General features: G+C 39.4%; 1 protein-coding gene across 7 annotated transcripts in view; it reads right to left on the reverse strand.

Moving 5' to 3' along the window:
- Nucleotides 1-2,650: 2,650 nt before the first annotated feature.
- LOC145294031 (uncharacterized) overlaps nt 2,651-22,258 on the reverse strand; it is a 100,143-nt gene continuing 80,535 nt past the window's right edge. For 4 of the 7 annotated variants that reach the window (XM_080141047.1, XM_080141015.1, XM_080141062.1 and 1 more), the window contains 2 exons: nt 11,779-11,880; nt 2,651-10,336 (listed from right to left, as the gene is read on the reverse strand). In XM_080141047.1, coding sequence (XP_079997173.1) covers nt 9,233-10,336; nt 11,779-11,880 — 1,206 coding nt within the window. In that variant the 3' untranslated portion in view covers nt 2,651-9,232. Of the gene's footprint in view, nt 10,337-11,778; nt 11,881-13,222; nt 13,505-22,258 lie in introns of all 7 variants that reach the window. The other 3 variants (XM_080141025.1, XM_080141032.1, XM_080141040.1) reach the window with 1 other exon arrangement.

The raw sequence follows: 22,258 nt of genomic DNA on the forward strand, positions 1-22,258 counted from the left end.
CATTAGATAATCCAGTTCTTGCCGGCACTTGTGGAAAAGGCATACTCTCAGTTCCGAATCCGTCTCGAGACGGTGATTGAGGCTGGAGGCGACTACATTGAATACATGTAAGCTCTACCACATAATCAAGTTACCTGAATTGATATTTCCGATAAAAAGTTTTAAAATAAAGCTGTAGTGTTGTTTTCTTCAGAGCGATAAATTCATCGTGTCACCCTGTAGTCTTGCCATCGTTGCGATCTATCTGTAACAAGATGCACTGTCTAGCACATTTTCTTCTTGTTTTATATAGCCGTTTGTTGTGATTTATTATTTAAAACGAACCAATAATGCCACATAATATTCTCTGTTGATGGTCCACCCTTTCCTAAGATAATCGATGACAAATACCTTGCGTATCCCCAAATCGGAAGATGAAAACCTTTCCTGCTGATGTTTGCGTCTTTGGTCGCTTAGTACGACTTTCACCTGCTGGTGTCGAGTGACTCCGAAATTCATTTAGTGGATCCAGGTTTCATCCATTTTCACATATTGATAAAAAAACAAACATTTTTTGTTGTGTTGAAACAGTTGTAATCAATGCTCTGAATCGTATACGAGTTGTTGTTTTTTGACCGACTTTGAGCAAACGCGGCACCCACTTTTAATGCAGCTTTCAGTGCCATACAACAGCGTTTAAAGTCGGTTGTTACCAATGAATAAGAGTTTGAATAACTTATCAAACCATTGCTTTGTTTAAAAACAATTTTTTCATAAAAAAGCAATGCTTTATAGATACACGAAATCAAGATTTTTCATCGTCTTTAAAATCTGCAAGAGAGGCTTAACTTAAATAACTGTAATTTGTAATCTGATAATCTTATTGAACTCAACTTTCGGTGTATGCCATTTGAGCGGTAGTACTTTATAAGACTTATATGGATTTTTTTTTTAGCTGCGTGTTCTATATGCCAGGCCCTGGATTTATTCAAAGATGTGTTATTATATAAACTACTTAAAAAAAAATCGACCGCCATTTTGATTAACGAAATCAACTAATTGGAAATAACAGAACAAACTTTGAAATAACAACAGTTCCTAAAATTTTTAAAAGTTTAAAACTATGCATGTCGATAGAAAATTAAGTTTTCTGTCGTTTGATAAAAGTTATTTGTTTTATGATTGTTCCGTAACATTTTTCATTAATATGTTATAGACATTGTAATATAGAAAAAAAAATCCAAAACAAAACAAACAAAAAAAAACTACTTCTAGGCGGAGGCAGAGCACGATCTTCATCACAACCGAAGTATAAATAAGTCGAAGAATTTTAATTTCATATTTAATATACGAAGACAATGTTAATGCATATTTTTAGTGATAACATAAGCATAATCTGTTGTTTTTTTCGGGCAGAGAAGACTGTCAGACTAACAAAAAGATGATGATGAAGATGAAGAATAAACACTGTTCGGGTAGTCGGATGGTCATGAAACAGGTATAGTCCCACAACAGTACCACTTTCAAGTAATCATAGTCAACCCTATTAAATGCTTTGGTTGATCAACTCGATTTCTGAGTCAACTGCCGCGATGATAAGGCGTATTATGTGGGGATTAATAAGAATTGACTGCGGACTGGAAGATGTGGGACTTCCGGTGGAAAAAGGAAGTTTGGTTTTTGGCGCGTTTTTTTTCTGGGATTTTGAAGAAGAAGAAAAGGAAGCACGGTTGATTTTCCACGCGGCCGGAGGAGCCCCGAAAAGGTTATGAAAGTCAAAAACGACGTACTGACCCCACGTTATGGCCCGAACGCCTTGAATGACTAAACACTGCTTCGTTCACGAAAACCAGAAAAGGAAGACACCGAAGTAAATTCAAACCAACTTTGTTCCCACCTAAACCGATAAGTATAACCCAAACGAACAGTCTTTCTGTTGATTTTCTCACACACATTTCACGAACATTCTCTTCTGCCACAAAACGAACCTTCTCTATATACCTCCATAATAGTAAATAAAGTTGCCTTTTTTATTCACCCTTAAAATATGTTTCTTTTATTTATTTCTATGGAGTCAGAGAGTTATACACAAACCTGATAAACCTCTATAGCCCATAATTATGTTAAAATGGCGCTGAATAGTTCTGCCTTTCACAGCACAAGTCTATTCAGGGCTAATTAAACTAGACAGAACAGCTTGCTGACGGTTGGCTATGATATTAGCTATAATCTTTATCTTGTGAACGACTTGAAATTACCTATTTTCCCGCTTACTTTTAATATTACTGCATATGCTTTGGAGAATATTCGATATGAGAAATCCTTAGTAGTGAAGCACAGTTGCGTCTTCTCTTTTGACTAGCTTCCTCATGACTGCGTTCAGGTTTATCGGTTTGGATTTTTTTAATATGAAAACAACCGACTTCAAGAAACGAATTTGTATTTTGTCGGATAAAAAGATTTTAGCCCACGTACTTAATCTGATACAAGCCTTATGACCTTTATATATCTTTCTCTTGTTAATGATACGTGAATGATATGTTAAGCATATAATACACATATAATATTGCGTGTTTAGATAAAGCAGGAAAGATTCCTATGATGGTACACACAATGGCCGCCAATAATGACCGACATAAAATTCTTTTTTACAAAATAATAAAATAAAATATTTTGAATTTTTCAATTAAACTTTATTTCGTACTGTTGGTTGGATAACTTGATGTATAAGCTTTGTAATATGGTGTATTTTTGCTTAGTTGAAAATGAATACCTTAAAATGAAAATTACACCGACAAAAAGTCTTATTTTTTCTATAGCAGTATCGAGCGTGGCGTGTGAAAATAATGTTTAAAACGAATAAGAAACAACAACAACAATAAAAGAATATTTCATAAGAAATTAAAGATTGTATCACAGAAAGGCAGTCTCACGTGACACGCAGTGGATAAGATGATAAAATCGTTCTCTTATTTCCGAATTGCGAAGTAGAGCGATCACATTTGCGACGGTCGTTCCCTTATGGGAGATAGGGTAGGAGAATGCAACATTGTATCGCATTGAACATAGGACAGGTAATAACTTGACTCCTTTTTTGTGTAACAACGACATTTATTTCCTCATTCTCCCTCCACGCGCGACTTCTCGTTACGGCTGTCACTTCTCGCACGTGATCGTCTTCTCTTTCCTTTTTATAGTCTTTTTCCTTATAGGGCCGTCATTTCGCATTTCGTATGCATTTGCACACGCTCGTCCGCGCTTTGTTACATTCGACCCACCGGATATTATGCATATATACTATATATCTTTAACATACAAAGATTAGATGGAGATCCTCAGCCACGGTGAAAGCAATACACTTGGGAAACGATAAGTGTTCTGTTGAAAAACCAAACCGAATAGATGCAGACCGTTAGCTTTGCAGAGTAATCTTCTAATTTTGGTGTCACAAACACAACATCTGATTTTAATTTGTCATGAACAAGCACGGGATTAGTAAGGCTAAGACAACTGTCATCGAAATATTCATGTAAACGCGCATTTTTTATTTTTACAAAAGAGTCACCACTTATCAAGGCCTAGAGGCCACCTGAGGATAAGGGTTAATAAGTGAACAGTAGTCATAGGACAATATCGTAGTAATCGTTACTAGTGGACATTTGGTAAATTGAATTACTAAATGAGACGGCCCATCAAGAATTTGTTTACGTTGGACTTAAAGACAATCATATTGTAGTCAGCCGGAAAGCAGGGAAACGGAAGAAAGTTCCACAGGCGTGCAGTTCTAAGAAAGATGTTCTGTTCATGGAATCTACGTTTAGGTTTAGGCACTGATAAAGAGTGGGGAAAATTATTGATTGTGGTTTTCGCTAGACGAGTGTTTTTCATGAAAGCTTAGCGAGGGGGACTATAGATTGGAGTTCAGACGAGCACTTGCCATGAAAATAAAGATAAAGCAGAGATAGGCTCGCAACGTCTATTCTCTAGGAAAGAGGTTGCAGGGAAGGGAAAAGAGCATCCCTCACTAAGCTACGAAGTCTATTTTGAACTCTGTCAAGACAGAATAAGCTTCTTCTAGCAGCTCCTGTCCAGATGTGGCAGCAGTACTCTATACTTGGATGTACTTGGCTCTTATACATGTAGAGAATTGTATCAGCAGTGAGATATCTACTGGAACGCTAGAATGATCCCATCATTTTTTCCGCGACTTTGGCAACGGACTAGATGTACGTGTTCCATTTCAGATCAGGAGTAAAGGTTAAGCCACAAAACATGACAAAACATGGAGCCTTCATAAAACGAGAGCCGTTCATTTCAATTGATGCCAGACGGGGATCATAGCCCCGATGATGGAAAGATAGAAACTTGGTTTTAGATGCATTAAAAGGAACCAGCCACCTCTTTCTCCATTCTACAACATGCTCAAGATCAGAGGAGAGAGAATCTGAGAGAACTTGGTCGTTTATGGCCTTTGAAGTGTTTCCATAGATGGTAGTCTCGTCAGCATAAATGTCTACGAATAGTCTTAGGATGTGATTTGGGAAATTTTTAATGTAGATCAGGAAGAGAGTTGAGCCCAGGATGAAATCCTGAGGGGCTCCATCATTAATACTGTGAGCTTCTGATTCTTGCCCATCAACCACTACTCCTATGAACCTATCAGAGAGAAATGATCTAATAATTGAGAAGAAATTTCCAGCTATACCATGGCTGGAAATATGAAGTAGATCTTTATGCCATACCCTGTCAAAAGCCTTTGATATGTCAAGAACAACTGCCTAGAAAGGAAGCCTCCATCGAAAGATTCACTAATCCTATGAGATATAACTGTTAGCACATCTGTTGTAGATTTAGTGGAATGGAAACCATATTGTATGTCACTGAGGAGGTTATTTTTACTGAGGTGGTTGACTACTTCTCTATTTAACACAGATTTTAGCAACTTACTCATAACGCACAGGAAATTTATTGGTCTGTATTCAGAGGGGGGGGGATGACCGATCATCTGAATTTTTAAATACGGGGCAAACTGATGAGTGTTGGGAAGCAATTCTCCTTAAGATAACGTTTATAAGCTTTGTAAGTATGGGAGCTAGTTCTGGTAAAAGCTTCTTCAGCACTATCAGTGGAATACCGTCAGCGCCAGTTGCTTTGCTGGAATCAAAGGTTTTGCTTTGCTTGGCAACATCACGCACAGATATTTGTATGTTGCATAACGCGTTTTCAGATGCAGAAGGAAATCTGGTCTAACTAGAAGAGCGAAACAAAAATACTGTACAAATCCCAAATCCCCACCCTATTCTTCTTAATGTTTGCCAGTTTGCCATCATTATTTTACAACTGTTATTTTAAAAAAGAAGACAGCCGATACAAAAAGAAAGAAAGAAAGAAAGAGAGAGAAAGGGAGGGAGAGAGCGAGAAATCAACAACTCCACGAAGCTTACGACTGCTACCTATAATCCACACAAAATTTCATCTATATTATTCGGTATTTTTGGATCAATGTTCTCATCTTCTGCGTTTTTTTTCTTTTCTTTTCACCCCAAACACATCACAGTGTTACTTTGATGCAGGAGGTTACTATCTGAGAATAATTTGCAGGGATACTATGTAGGGAGTTGAACAGCAAGATGTCTGTTCACATTACACTTGAACTTCTACTTGTCAGTACAGTTAGGGAAGCAGGGACCCACGAGAAAATTCCAAAGTCTAGCAGCCCGAGGGAAGAAACCATGAGAGTAGAAGGCCTTCCGGCATCTAGGAATCTCTTCTGTGTATAGGTGGGACCTTGCTGCGTCAAGGTGGTACAAGAACTTGGAGTTCGTCGGAACACCTTCCATTAAAATACTCGCCAAACAGACACAGGGATGCAAGGTTTTGTCGATGGAAAAAGGGTTGAGTCTGGTTAACAGAGCGGGAGCTATTAGGTTGGCGATTCTTTTTTTGAACTCTGTCTATGAATGAAAGACTAGTAGCAGATACATCAGCCCAAATATGGCAACAATACTCCATATATTGGCTAATAGTAGCCTTGTAGAGGTGCAGGATACTCTTAGGCTTAAGTAACTTTCTAGCACGATAGAGAGGCCTTGGCAATGCCCCTAATATATTTATTTTAATTCATGTTCCCCGTGAACGTTTTTACAGAGAAGTTTTAGCGAAGATTTTTTAGATAGTGTATCATTAGCCATGGCTATCAATGGTTGAGAAGGTTTCTGGTAATTATTAACGGAAATAAGCTTAGTCTTGGCAGCATTGAATGATACCATCCATTTATGTCCCCATTCCATTACAGACTGGAGGTCTTCCTCTAAGGTTTCAGCTATTGCCTTAGTTATGTTTATTCGTAACAACGTTTCGGCCGATATAAACTCCGACTTTCTTCAGGTGTATCTTGTCGAACTCGAGAATTTTTCCGATTAACGCATTAATCTGTACGGAATTTCGAACTAAACCCTTTATTTAATCCACGTGAGTACAATGCTTTCGTTCCGTCGGGTATGGCTGGGTAGAAGTTTTAAGTAATTCGAATATTTATTCTTAGTATCGCCCGCACTCTAAATTGCGTGTAGATTCTCGATTTCGACAGAAAGATTCCTGAGTTCGACAAGATACACATGAAGAGATTACATCGGCCGAAACGTTGTGAAAGTAATACTCAAGATGAGAACAGTAGTTTGAAAAATCTAAATATTACGAATTCTTATCTAAAAAATTCAGAAACATTTCCATTTTTTATGTCCGGTGCGAACGCAGACCCCACGATATTATTAGTGCCGTTTTTGTTTAAACTGAAACATACTTATCCAAGTACGCGGATTAATATGATTTAAAAATATATTTGGTTATAGGGTTCTATCTTCAAAACTCTTGTCGGTGTTTATGACATATATCTATTCTATGGACATTTGATGCGTAGGCACGCCCACAATATTAGTGTACCATCTTTGGACAAAACCGATACGAAACTTTGATCCTAGCCCGAATGCAAAGATTGAGTTTCAACCTTCGACACAAAGCGATGAGATCCCATCTTGAAAAAAGAGGTGGTGAAGGGTGATAACGCACTTACGAACAGAAATTGTCCTAGCGCATTATAATATATCAATGAAATTATATACAATAGCAGAACCCGTGGAAATTCCACAGTAATTGAAATTTTTTGAAAACACATTATAAATATAATGAAACAAATAAAATAAAACAAATAAAATAAAACAAATAATGAGTAATTTAAAACGACTTTTTAGCAAATTCTTTTTGAACCTTTTGACGCTTTTTAAAATTTTTTAGATTTTTTAAATAAAAATTATTGACACAACACACTTTTTTATGGATATTTTTTTATACAAATTATAAAGGAACAGATGTCAATTTGTTTGCACATTTAAAGTAAAAAAAAAAGAAAAAAAAACTATAATAAAAAATTTATAGAATCCTCTCAACAGGACTAATTTTAAATTATAAAATAAAATAGCCAATTCGAAACCGTAAACAGAAAGTATTTTTTTTTTAATTTTTGGAGAGGAAATGGTTTTAATCATTTTTGACCGATAAAGAGCGACATTAAAGGCAGGTAATTCGCTTCTCATTGATTGATATTTGCGATGATGATGTTTTTTGTGACACTGGGCGTACAGACAAGTAAATTAATATTTACATCATTAAAATTATATACATTTCTAAATAATGAGCAAAAACGAGGACTTCATGAGGTGGAGTAACTATCAGATGAATACGGTATTATCACGTTGCCACACAAGTTAAGCAGCGTTAAGCCTGGAAAAACAATGGCAACCTACCAGATATAACCTTTTTGCTTAGACACTTACACGATAGCTCTAAACACGGTCAACGAGTTTCAGAGTTGTTATGCAGGCAGAGACGACGTGAACAGGTCATACTGATCTCTCTCTTTTATCAAATAAACTATTTAATAGGATTTTATTCGTATGCTTACTTCCGGTTAATAAATTGTAATTATATACCCAACAATTTTGTAAGAGTTTAATTGAAAAGATAGTTACAATGATTCGCTGGTTGTCGAGTTTCACATGTTAACAGTCGTTGCGTCTTTTTATGCCGAAAGCGTACAAATGTCTAGTATACAATTTGACTGTAGATTAATCAGCTTTGTCAGCACATGTTATTTTCTTTACGTCATTTCTAGAAGTTTAGACACAAGGTCAAGTGTGGATTAGATGAAAATGTTACAGTGGAACGAACTAAATTCGAACTTGGCGCACTCAGGTTTTCAGTCCGCGTCGTTAACCACTTAGCTGCAACCATCCAACGATAGTTTCCTTCTGGGTTCTTGACTGGTACTATATCACTTCGAGTCAGAGTAGACCAGGGAGCAGTGGTAACTAAGAGATGACTCAACACTCACCAACGTTCCTAAATCAGGACATCATCATTGGATGCAGGTTTGTCGTGTATCCAGGATGGTTGGGTAAGAGCGAATGTAATTGATAGGGCTGGGGAATAAGGTAGGCAGAAAAAAATGGTTGAGAGGCTCAAGGAAGACAGATTTTGACTTGTGATGGAATGAGTTAAAACTAGAAAAAATAGTAGTGAGTAAAAGCTGATACAACCTTCTCTTTTAAAAGTTTGTTGGATTAAACAAACATCTAGGATTTCTGTTTATATTTAGGAGACACTAGCTGTTTTCGGCTAGTGGAAATCACCAAGAGAGTTCGACAGAAGGATTTCGGCGTTGGGCAAAAAAGTAGTCAACAGGGCTGACACAAGCATACAGCAATCAACGTACAACGCTTAGTCTAAAACTGATATTCTAAACGGCACATGCACACTCGTGAAGGATAATTATTTGTTTATATATCTTCACTGCAGAATTACAGCAATACAACACAATGTGCCAGGATATGACGTCATAGAGAAGAAGTCAGCAGTGACACATAATGGATAAGCTCATAAAATATTCCTCTTTTATTCTGAACCGCGAAAGAGAGCGATTATATTTGAGACAAGTGCCGCTTTTCCCCTTTGGCGGATGGGTTGGGGAAATATCCACGAGATCATATGCATGTACACTGTATAATTGACCCCCCCCAAAAAAAAAACAAAAAACCGAAAACATTGTAAACACTTCAGTTGATCATTCGGCTGTCATTATTAATAAATTTTAGTACCGTTGTTATAAAAAAAGAAAATGAGAATGAAGAAGAAGGCGACTGCAGCAAAAAGAATGATTAAAAAAAATAAGAGGAGACGCGTACTACTATTCGTCTTGCTATGATGGAACTTTACCTCCCATGAAAATATATCCACCCGGCTTACTGCGCATATAGAAAGGTATGCGCCCAAAAGAACTGGAACTTACTACGAGAGTGTCACAATCGACAAGAATCATTTGATCCAGGATTAGTTTTTCCATGCCGGCACAGACTGATCCACGGTATGCCTTGTCTATGTGGATAATTGGTCCTTCCGTAGTGATGAATCGCGCACCAAAATGTTTCTTGGCACTAGCTATCACTTTCGACGAATCTGTCGTGACGAAAATGCTGCTTTTGTTGTCTCTCTTATCAAAAAAGTTCCATATGTTCAGCACGTTCTCTAGCGAGTTCATCGGTCGATTATCCCACGGTATCGTCGGATTTTTACCCATACGCACCTGAGCACACATTACCTTGCTTTTCGCTGAAGGCCGTGCTTTCTTGAAAAAGGCGTCCTTCTTCTTCTGCACGTTTGGATGCAGCTTAAAAAGCGTTAACATTACGGTCTGGTAGATTCTATGCGTTGCTAAACGCTGCATCCACTTTAGGTTCGTCTTATAGAGTTTGTTTCGCAATAGCTGCTTGTGATATTCTTGATTACCTTGTATATAAACAACCTCTTCTGTATAATTTTTATTAAAATCTATCCTCGCTAGAGATTCGGTAAATCTTCTATTGTTCCGTACGTACAAATTTCTTGATGTTCGATTTTTTATCGATTCCTGTGGAATTATCCAGTTGTATGTATTCGGAACCAGAAAATTGGTTACCTGGCAAGGATGTGTCATGATGATGCCGAATTTCCTATTTGTGGCGTTGGCCAGAAGGTAGCTGGCCACAATACCAATTTCTCGATTACCGAGCCCACTGCAAAAGCTAGTACCAATACCACCGGAACAACGATATATTAGATAATTTTTACTGTGTGTTTGCGGAACTGAGGATGTTTTACGTGTTAGTGGCGTCAACGCCAAGTGATTTGAAGGGGTCATGTTTCGTGCACCTTTAGGTTTTATTATTGTTATTTGATTGGTTTTGTTATTCTTTGTTAGCTCCGTCTGGCCAATCAGTACCGGTCTTCTTTTTTTCACCCACTTCGTGAAGAGCAAAGCAGTACCCTAGAATACAAAAAAGAAACAACAAAAAAACATTACTTAGACTTTCATTTATATGATACTAGCAAAGTTATTTGGCGTTGCGCGGGACAAAAGTGTAACACATTTCTATTAAAGGTTCTATCTATCGACTTCTCCTTATCTGTCTCTCTATTTATGCAGTCTTCCCCTACGTTTTACTCTTCCCTCTCCCAAATCCCCTCTTTCTCTTCCGCTAAGCATATTTTTCTCTGGTTGGACATACAAACGTACGCCTTCCCTTCATATAACGGATTTCTCTAGAAATGAACCGGCATTTTCTTTCCAGATCAATACAAAATAATACTGAAAAACCTTTGACGAAAACTGACCTAGTTGACCACAGAATACAAGCAATTCGGCCCTCTAGGCCAAGTTAATTGCCATCATACCTACAGGCCCTGATTACATTAGCGATATGTCAACTAGTAAATATCAGGGCTGATATATGTATGAGATTGGCTGGATAATAGATGACGCAATAACCATGCGAAAATGAGGGAATTATTTCGGCGTAAAATGGTAAAACCCAGTTCACTTATGATTTCGATCCGTTGAGTAATAGAAGTGAACACACCAAGTGACGCAAGCATGGCTGCGTAATCAGTTATTTTGGTTAGATATTTCTTTTCAATTGTTATTAAAGATGTTTTGCGCATCAACGGATTTCGATTAAAAGAATTATTTTTAAATTTATCATTAAATATTTGTCTCAGCACAAAAGGGTGGTGTCATTTTTATCGATGATAAAAAGAAAATGTCAACTTAAGTAGAGTTGAACATTTAACTCGCAGTTATGATATCATATTTGGCCTTGGAAAGCTATTGGGTCAATCGGGTTGGTATGGACGATTGACCAATCTGCTACTGCGGGAATCGATGTGACACTCGTTGATTAGTCGATCAAGGGGGGATCACGCCCTTGTCCGATCACATTTACAGGATAAATAGCAATGCAGAACTGTTTTAGTCAGTCAGTCGGCAGAGAAAGAGAGAGAGTTAGTCAGTCCCCGTCAGCAGTTCAATAAGACTCCCCGTAGAAGTCTTCCTTGCTACTGGTATCAAGCAGTGCTGATTTGGGAGAGGTGTGGTTGGGATTGCGTAACTCTTGTTTCATAAGTGGGCACCCTTGCGTAACTCTTGTTTCATAAGCGGCCACCCGTTTAAGAGGTATACATCGTCGTCGAAAACCATGGATTTATACGAATGAATGCGAAAGTTTTTTTGTTCTGTTTACAAGAAACCTAACGTAATTTATTATTCAAAATATTTCAAGTTAGCAAACTTTGCTAAACAATAAGAGAGTTGGCGAAGCAATAGCGTATAAATGACGTTTATGTACAAATAACGTTTAGTGTATAAATAATACTTACTGTATAAATAACACTTACTGTATAAATAAAACTTACTGTATAAATAACACTTACCTTCAATCTGCTTTGATGCAATAGGTGCATTGATGTGATGAGCATCATTAGGATGACTAATCCCAATATAAAAAGAAAGAAAACAAAGATTCGCTGTTTCGGCTGAAAGTAAAATAAGACAATTTTTTGGAATTAAAATTTGTTATATTAAAAAATATAATAAAATATATAAAAATAATGAAGACTAGACATTTAAACCCGTTAAAAACGGGCAAATGTTATATCCTATCGACTTAGAATGGGTGCTTTATGTCAAACTAATGATTGAATATGGATAAATTTGTGTTCAGTTTTGCATTAAACTGGCACGCCGCCCAACGTTGACTGATCGTAAAATACGTTTAAATATGATATTTTAATTTATGCAGATTTCGTATTATTGAACCAATTTTCTATTGATTATTATATTGTACCAAATATATAGTAATAATTTTCAAAAGTAAAAAAAAAAAAAATGACTTGGGTGCCATCAGCTAAAATAGAAACCAAAACGTTTTGCCTTCTAGCCTGAGTCGTTATCGTTTTAGCTATCGACAGATAGATAAGAAAACGTTCAAAATTAAGCAACTTCAACGCATTAATGTATATTTACGCACGCGTAGAAGTAACAAGTTAAGGCGACCTTTTCTTGCTAAGGTAATTTCTTTTTAAATTTTAACCCCTTAACAGCTATTTGTACAGACTAAAACTCAATAGATCTAAATCTCTATTATATCAAGTTTCAAATCTGTAGACCAAAAAGTGACAGAACAGTTTGGTAGGCTGTTCCGCGCGCGCACACACACGCACACACACACACACACACACACACACACACACACACACACACACACACGCACACACACGCACACGCACGCGCGCACACACACACACGCACGCGCGCGCACACACACACACACGCGCACACACACACACACGCACACACACACACGCACACACACACACACACACACAAGGCCCTTGTTACATATACATGTGCGTGTGCTAGAACGTCTTTTTTATCGTAAATGTTACGCAATTATGCACAATGTAGAAAATATGCATAAATAAAACCGAGCATAATAGTTAAATAAAGCCAACCATCCAATAAGACACCACAAAAATCTAAATAATTTATTAATGAGAATTCGTTTTTCAAAGAAATGTGCAAATTATCCATGACTGAGTATATTAAGAAGTTTGATAATTTTTAGATAGAAAAATTAGGCTTTTAATCTAAATGTAAGAGCGACAAAACTCAACTTTATATGTGCATAGATGATGACCATTATTAATTCCTAACTATACATCGAACGGATACCATGATGCTTAGTTCGGTGCACCTTATAGCAAAGGTCCATATAGAATTCCAGCCAGATCGGCATCGTAGTTTCCGAGAAAAAGTTGAATTGAAAGACAGACAGTCAAATAAAGGGAAATATAATATAGATAAAACAATACCAACCCATGTAAAGACAATGAAGAATCGCCCCCTTTTTTTTTGCATTGGCTTCAACAGAACTTGAGGCTTGTAGGGAAAATCGTAACTTACTTAGCAAGCACGTGGGTTGGTTGTGTATAAAAAAAAAGGAAGAAAAAAGGCTAAAATGGCGATACACAGTTGGTTTTATGGTTAATGGTCACTTGAACGACGCAGACTGTCGTCGTTTCTGGTAGTTGTTTATAGACGATTTTTTGTTGTGAATGTTTTGTAGCGGGAACCATCGATTAAATCTCAGCAGATCGCCTGCAAAGTAACGAAAGAGTAGAGGAAGAATTGCAGCGTTTCTTCTGTGAGAAAGACGTAGCAAGATAGATAGATAGATAGATTAAACAAAAATATATACGTATACATAAATATATATGAAAACAAATCAAATATTATGCAAGGATAAATCATGTAGAATATCTGCCTGAATATAATTACACGTAATAGATAACTAAAGATGATAATCCCATAAGAAAACCGAAAAAACTAATAGGGAATGAATTAAAATGAATGTTTAAAAGAATATGCAAATTAGCTAGATCTTTTGCTAGCGAATGCAATTCCACAACCCATATATAAGAAAATTGTATTTTCTTTTTAAATAAATAGAAAAGAGGCTTGCCTTTTTTCTGTTGTTCTTGATGACTACAGGCCCATAACTCTGTTTAACACAGAGTTGGAGATTTTGACCAAGGTCCTGTCGAATTGGCTGCAGGTTGTTATCGGCGAGTGGGTTGAACTGGAACAGAACTACGCTGTGAAGGGGAGATCGATTCAGAACAACTTGCACCTGATCCGCACGATCCTAGAGGAGGGAATAGATGATGACACGGAAGCCACGCTGATCAATTTGGATCAGTCCAAAGCGTTCGATAGGGTCGACCATCGTTTCCTGGCATCTGTCTTAGAGGCCACCGGTTTTAAACTGGACTTTTGCAAGTTGATCTCCGTGATGTATCAACAGCCCACGGCTGTCGTGCAAGTCAATGGAAAGCGCTCAAAGCCCTTTGTTATCTCTCGGTCGGTTTGTTAGGGTTGTCCGCTGTCGGCCCTTCTTTACGTCCTGGCCTGGGAGCTTCTGCTCTGCAAGCTGAGATGTGGGGAGGCAAATTCGGCCCTGTGCGGAATGGCTCTGCCTGGCGGCTCAGCTGCCAAGGTATCCGCATTCGCCAATGATGTCACGGTCTTCGTGTCGAGCTTCAGAGACATTGAGATCGTGTCGGAGGCACTCGCACAGTATGAAAGAATCACGGAGGCCAAGATAAACTGCAGTAAGTCAGTTGGGCGCCTGGAGTGGCAACGCAAACCTCCCAGTGCCCTTCAGCTAGACAGATGGCCCGGTTCGGATCCTTGGCATGTGGTTCGGACTGGGTCTCCAGCTTGATAAGAATTGGTCGGAGGTATGGTCAAAGGTGGAGGCTGCAGTCAACTTGTGGCTTCCTAGGAAACTTTCCTTAAAGGGTAGAGCTGAGGCGTGCGCCACATACATCTTCCCTCTCATCCTTTACCGACAGAGGAAGACACTGAGTGAGCAGACAGGTCTGTATTCAACGTCCGTGTGAGGGAGGTTTGGGAATGCCGGACTTGAAGTGTCATCGAGACTCCGAGAGGCTGGCCTTCCTGAGCCACTACCTTCAAGAGGAGCAACCATGGCACCCAGCGATTACTGCCGCCTTTCCCAAAATCATTCTCGACCCTTCTATCAAGATTCGTTGTAAGCCGCGGGGAGATTCAGCTTTCCTGAAAGAGTGCTGAGCTGCGCTAAAACGACTACCAAGGTCCAGCGACCTTGTGACTGCTACCCGTAGGGAACTCCACAGGGATCTAGTGAGAGGGGCCGCCGCCGACCCGCTATGCATGCGTTTGGGTTGGCAGCAGAGTGAGATCTGCTCCGTGTGGAGTTGGGTGCCAGTTTCGAGTCATCTGAATAATTTGGAGTTCTCTCTGACCTGGCGAGTGGCCCGAAATGCACTTCCACTTAACAACATACAATGCAGTTCTGTTTTTTTGGAGTCGCCTGCTTGTCCTTGTTGTGGGACAACAGCCGTGGAGACGACTGATCACACTTTCTTCGATTGCTGCGAACTCCGCTAGTACTTATAAGACCTTAGTAAATGTAGGGGCAACCCTTCATACCAATTGTCACTATCCAGCTCCCCTACTCCCTGGGGAGTTGGTCCCCATTTCCCCTTCACTCCTCACATTAAAAATCGGCCTTGTGCCTAATTTGCTCGGTGGGGGAGCAAATAAATACCCTGTTGTTCTTTGCCTTCGGGCCGAGATCAAAGTGTAGTATCTGTTCTGCAGATGCTGCACTTAAGATAATTTGTATCAGTCAATAGAGGGGAAAACCTCTATACTGGGACAATTATTATTTTTGGTCACAACCAAAGTTCCCCCTTTTTACCCTACTTTTAGGGGAGCTGGTTTTTCCCCCACATTAAAAACGGCCTTGTGCCTAATTTTCTTTGGTGGGAAAGCAAATAAATACCTTAAATAAATAGAAAAGAGGGGTTTTAATATGAATATCAATACACACAAAAGAAAAATGAATTCATAGGAGTATAGACTAGCATGGGTGCTCGGCGTTGCCCGGGTGTTTGAAGGTGTATGCTGAGCGAAAAAAAAAAGGTCAATTTTTTTAATTTTGACCCCTATTATGACCCCTTAACATTTATTGTTTTGGGCTCAAATCAAGTTATTAAGTTAGATCCAAGTCCAAGGAACCTATATCTAAAATTTCCAAATTGTCGTAGGAGTTTGGTAGAGTTCTCAAAGAGCAAATCGTGGAACTTTGACCCTCTAACAGCCAAATTGCTGGCTGAAAACCGAACACATAGATTTCGCTAAATCTCAGTACCCTGTATATCAAATTTCGAGACTGTAGACAGAAGATTGACAGAGTTATTGCGTAGGGAATTGCACACACACACACACACACACACACACACACACACACACACACACACACACACACACAGAGACACAGACAGACACACAGACACGTTCACTTTTATAGATAGATAGATAGATAGATAGATAGATAGATAGACTAGAATTTCATCCTGGCGTTGCCCGAGTGTTTGGATGTGTATATTGAGCAAAAAAAAAAAAAGTTGTAGTAGAAAGGCAGGCTCGAACTCGTACGGCAAAGGAGGAAAAGAATAGTGGAAAAAAACTTGACGTCTATGCTGTTACGCCCACCACCAAACAGGAAGTGACATTTTTTAAAGTTTAAACTAAACAATCAGAAGGAGAGGATAACGTTAAAAAATATCGGCGAAAAAAGCGATCCCCTCTATAGAAAAGTGCCTGGTTGAAGGTTAAAATATTAATGTTTTTAGACAATTTTCTGATATTTGTTGTATGAAAGGTCGAATTTTAAAACGATACTGATCTTGTGAAAATCTGTTGCCTTTGTCGAAAATTTTGGGCACACATGCTAACATACATACATACATACATACATACATACATTTATATATTGGTAACTGAAAATTTTCAACATAAACCAATGAAAAAGCTTGCCCTATCTCTGAATACCCTTTATGTAATATTTCAAATGTTTAGACCAGAAAATGTCTGAGTAATTTGGTAGAGACTGCAGAGGTCAATTTTTTAAACTTTGACCCCTATTATGACCCCTTAACATTTATTGTTTTGGGCTCAAATTAAGTTATTAAGTTAGATCCATGTCAAAGGAACCTATATCTAAAATTTCAAGTGTTTAGACTCAAAATTGTCAGAGGAGTTTGGTAGAGTTTTAAAAGTCAAATCGTTTAACTTTGACCTATTAACAGCGAAATTTCTGGCCGAAAATCGATCACAAAGATTTTCCCAAATCTCAGTACTCTGTATATCGAATTTCGAGTCTGTAGACTTAAAATTGACAAAGTTATTGCATAGGGAAATGTACACACATACACACACACAGGCACACAGATACGTTCTCTTTTATAGATATATGATTTTTTTGGAAAAAAAACCAGTGTGAAGAAATATTTTTATCTGTTGGTTTTGCCACTATTTCGCATGTGTTATTCGGATACCATAGCTTGTTCCCATTGTTGGTGATTTTCTGAATTAATCGCCTCATTATAACTTTCCGATGCGCTGTTCACTGAATAACAGTAATCCACGGCGTAATCTTGTATCTTTTTAATTTGTAAGAAGTCTGGCCTTTTTTTGCTCCCTTATTGAGTATCGACATGTCTGGTTAATATTTTCGTCAGAAGTTCTATTTGTAATTGTCGTCGTTATATCTTTTGTCATTTTCCCCTGTGCACACACATCACAATTTGGGAGATCGTCTGACGGTATTATTTCCATGCCTTCGACTACATTTGGCAATTTTTTAATATCAGCTATATTGCAGTGTCCTAGAATTTTATGCCAGGTTTCCAAGTCGTAACAGGCAGTTTTTGAGAGAACCATACTTTTTAAATAATATAGTCGGCCATTATCTTTAATGTCAAATACAATTCCATTGGGGTATATCAATTTTGATGTATTTTGGCCAAATTGTATATTCGTGCCTTGTTTAATTGAACCCTGCACGGAAAATATGTCTTGCTTAAATGTAGGTATGAACAGAGCATTTTTTAGAATATAGTTACAGATTTCGCCTTTATTATTTTTTAGGGATATTTTAGCATCGGCTTTTTTCAAGACTATATCATTTATTTGACTACCGTCGGCAAGTTTGACAAAATGACTGAGGATTAAAGTTTGAATCAAAATTAATAAAATCAGATTCCTTGGTGATAACGTGCGCTGTAGCACCACAGTCTACAAGGAGATTTTTACCGTTTGTGGTATTGTAAAAGTAACATGTGAATAGAAATGTATGTTCTTCCTCAAAGTTCTCAACTTTACGGAGTCCATTTTAGAGTGTTTATATCGACATTGGAAACTTTTGTGGTTGGGTCGTCTACAATTATAGCAGATAATTTTATTCTTTTTCTTGGGAAAATTACTTTTGGAGAATACGTTGCGGTGAGGTGCGTAATTTGGTGGTGTCTGCTTTCGAGGAGCATTTTTGAACTTCATAATATTGCTGAAGTTATTATTGTCCACGAGCATAGGATTAGTCTCTTCGTAACTGCGCAATGCCACTTTAAATTCGCTGAAATTTATGGGTTTGTCTTTCTGAGTTATAACAGTTGTAAATGGTTTAAAATCGGCTGGAAGTCCTCTAGGGTTATAATTAGGATTCGGTTCTGGGGTTCGGGAAGGACGACAAGGCTTCCTTTGCCATCTCGGCATAGTTTCAACCCCAACGCCGCTCCTCCATCCAGGGACTCCGCCGGTTTTGCAGTCAACCCATACCTCGGGACAAGGCTTCTCACTTTCTCTGCTGCCACCTCTGCTTCCTCCACGAGAATCTCGTCAATGTACAAACTAGTGGCCTTGTCCACTGTACAGTCTTTACTCAGCACCGTCTTCAGCACGGCAGTCATAATTTTTGGGGCTGAGCTCAGCCCAAAGCCTAATCTCGTCAGGCAATACAACTTCCCCTTGTACCGGACCAATTGATGTTTCCAGAGTTTTTCATCTACATGGATCTAGAAATAAGCCGACTTCAGGTCGACAATCTTAGTGGCTTGCTCCATCCTCCTCCACTTCCTCATCACCTCTTCGCATACATCAATCACCTTTCCAGTGTGGCAGGCTACGTATCTGTTTAATTCTCTGAAATCCAGTACCGGTCTAACTTTGTTCTTTGTGGGTTGAACAACCGCCAGTAATGGTAACACTCCTTTTTCTTCCCCTGTCCACGGTTTCAGAATTCCCTCCTCTATCCACCTCTCCACTTCTTCCTCGAATCCTTTTCTTATTTCTCTTCGCAGTGTTTTCTTGTAGCAGCTTACTTTGTTTCGTAGTTCCTGAGGCCCGGAGATCCATTTCCATTCCACCGTCCACCTCTCACCATCGAACCTCATCCTCGATGCAGCAAGCCTCTGGTTTTTGCGTTCTGATATTTCTATCATCTTCCACTCCTGCCATTCCTACTGCGCCGAGGCGTCCAAAAGTTACTTGGCCCCCTCTCAACGTAGCACCCCCCCGGTTGGTTGATCGCTCTTACACCTAAAACCACATCAACATCACCAACCAGACGATCCAACACCAGGGCTTTTAGTCCAATAGGCACACCTTGCACCAGTACTTCCGCTGTTGTCTCTCCCAGGCATTTCACCTCCCTGCCATTCACGGTCTTAATACTCCATGATCTAGCGACATTCTTCATTACGAACGTCGTAGTGCAGCCTGAGTCAACAAGGGCCATGGCTCTCTTCCCATTGACTACTACTGGTAATTGAGGCAACGTTTCGTTGTGCGCCATCTCCACATAGAAAGGGGAACCACTGGCACAATGGCTCCCCTTCACTCGTTTGCCTGGTCCCGTGCAGCAACGCAATAGCGGCTAATGTGCCCCACTCATCCACATCGGTAGCAGATGACCCCCGGTCTCGGCTCTTTGCAGTCCTTGAGCAGGTGAGGACCCTGACACCGGAAGCACTTGATGGCAAGCCTCCTCTCCTGTCGCCTCGCTGCCTGTCTCTCATCATTCAAGTGGGGCTTCATGCACTTATTTCCACTCACAGCTGCAGCCATGATTGGGCCCTTGACATTCTTGACTAGGACTCTGGCGTGGACCAAGAAATCGTCCACTTTCATCGTATTGATCTCAGTGATTGTCTGTATGTTCGCGGAGATTTCTTCTGGGAAGCCATTCACTAGGTATAGCTTTACTGTCATCTCCAGACTCCTCCCCACGTAAACAGCCAATCCTGCCAGTCTTCTGATCTCCGCAGCAAAGACGTCAACAGACCACCTCAAACTTGCAAGCTTGCTGAGTGCTTCAAATGGACATTTCAGTCAATTCCAGTCTTTGCTCCACTGAGGCAAGGTCTCCCTTATCTTCATCGCGCATCTGCTGGTAAATAGTGAGGGCTTCCCCCTCTAAGTAGAACAGCAGCAGGGTGACCACGTCTTCGATTTTTTGCAACCTTGCCACCATCTTTAATTTTTCCAGCCATTTAATTAAGTAACACTCCCAAGTGAAGGGTCTCAACATCTGAGTTGAGAGTCTCCAATCAGCCATGTTAACCTGCTTGACTAGCCGAAATAGCTTCTAGGGTTATAATCAGGATTCGGTTCTAGGGTTCGGGAAGGAGTGAGTTACTCTCTCGACAACAGCACATTTCTGCCCTCTTCTTTTCCAATCGACCACACCTGGCCTCTCGCCACCAATGTCACACCACACAATCCGAACGTCAGCAATGCAAAATTCTTTTCAAGAGAAGATGTTCACGACTCTTTTCTCCCCCCCCCCCAGGGAATTTTTCCCTGCTTTTATATCCTCCTATCTAGAAAAAAAAGGAAGAGACAGGAAAAAAAATAGCTTCTCCCATCATGCTCTGCCTTCCCAAGATGCCCTTCGCATATACAAATGCGCTTGCCATCCTTTCATTCTTCTTTCCCAAAGAGCGATGCAGATACGCCCGGTACGTTTTTTTTTTTTTTTCTCCTTCTTTTCTGACCATATACCCCACAAGTCCCTTGAGGTTCATTGATATCAACAAGCTATCGCTTATTATTTCACCTGTTTTAAAGCATTGGGGGTTGTTTTAAAGCATTGGGGGTTGTTTCTGCCCTTATAACCTAGTCGGTAATCGTTTCATCCTCGTTACGTTTCAGAGATGTTAATTCTGTATATAGGGATATTATTATTGGTTTCCCTATGATAAATAATGTTCTCTTAATATGTTCAATGCTTTCCTTCCATCATCCAAGGCATCCCTTATAATCGGAGACAGACTTCTATCGTCTAAATGTTGAATCAGTTCTGAAAAAACAGTTGCGTTCTTTTTGAGAAATTCGGGGTCATTTGGATTCTCTGTTGGAGATTGTATGACTTTGTGTAGTTTTCGAATCCTTAGATATCCCAGAAATTTTACCTGACACAATTCAAATTTAGATTCCGATCCGCCAAAGAAAAGACGGTGGCTGGGCGCCTAACCTGTTAAGTTTTGAGACATTGTGTTGAACAAAGATGGCGGCGTATTTCAGATCAGTAACCAAGATGGTGGCCAAGAATCAAATGTGGTCCATGGCGTAGTTAACAGCGAACTGATTGAATCCAAAATTCGAGAATTTTTATAATAATTTTTAAACGTTTTCATTGGCTGTTTAGCACAGCCGTTGGTTATAAAAATGATTGGTGAATCCATTCGTCTCATACACCCATCAGTTCGTCTGATGGGGAAGGTCTCCTAGCGGCTTCGGCTGCAGGGAGACAGGGTAGAAGTACTCATCAAGGATTCGTCACTTGACACTCATCCCAACAGGTGAGGGGCCGGGAACCGGCCCAGCACCTGTTGGACTGAGGTACGCCGCCTGGGTAATACCTAGGAAGTCCACCCTCCCAGGCCTTGCCACTGGGCTTTCCGGTGGAGTAAGTTTGTAGCTTACTGCCTGAGGCGCCTCTACCGAGGAATGCCGACGAGGTTACTCAGGCAATTTTTACACGTGCAGGAGTGCCCCTCCTTTAGGGGAGCCTGCTGGATCCCCACTTTCCGACCTTGTGCCACATTTTAACTACACCCATTAGGAGTCAAAAACATTTTACAATATATATATATATATATATATATATAAAAGTGAACGTGTCTGTGTGTGTGTCTGTGTGTGTGTCTGTGTACATTTCCCTATGCAATCACTCTGTCAATTTTTAGTCTACAGACTCGAAATTTGATATACAGGATACTGAGATTTGGGAAAATCGATGTGATCGGTTTTTGGCCAGAAATTTGGCGATTAAGGGGTCAAAGTTCAACGATTTCACCTTTGAGAACTCTACCAAACTCCTCCGACAATTTTGGGTCTACGCACTTGAAATTTTAGATATAGGTTCCTTTGACATGGATCTAACTTAATAACTTAATTTGAGCCCAAAACAGTAAATGTTAAGGGGTCATAATAAGGGTCAAAGTTAAAAAAAATTAACCT

This window comes from Euprymna scolopes, chromosome 2 (genome assembly GCF_053919585.1).
Source record: "Euprymna scolopes isolate OS-2025 chromosome 2, ASM5391958v1, whole genome shotgun sequence".
Taxonomy (NCBI): Eukaryota; Metazoa; Mollusca; class Cephalopoda; order Sepiida; family Sepiolidae; genus Euprymna; species Euprymna scolopes.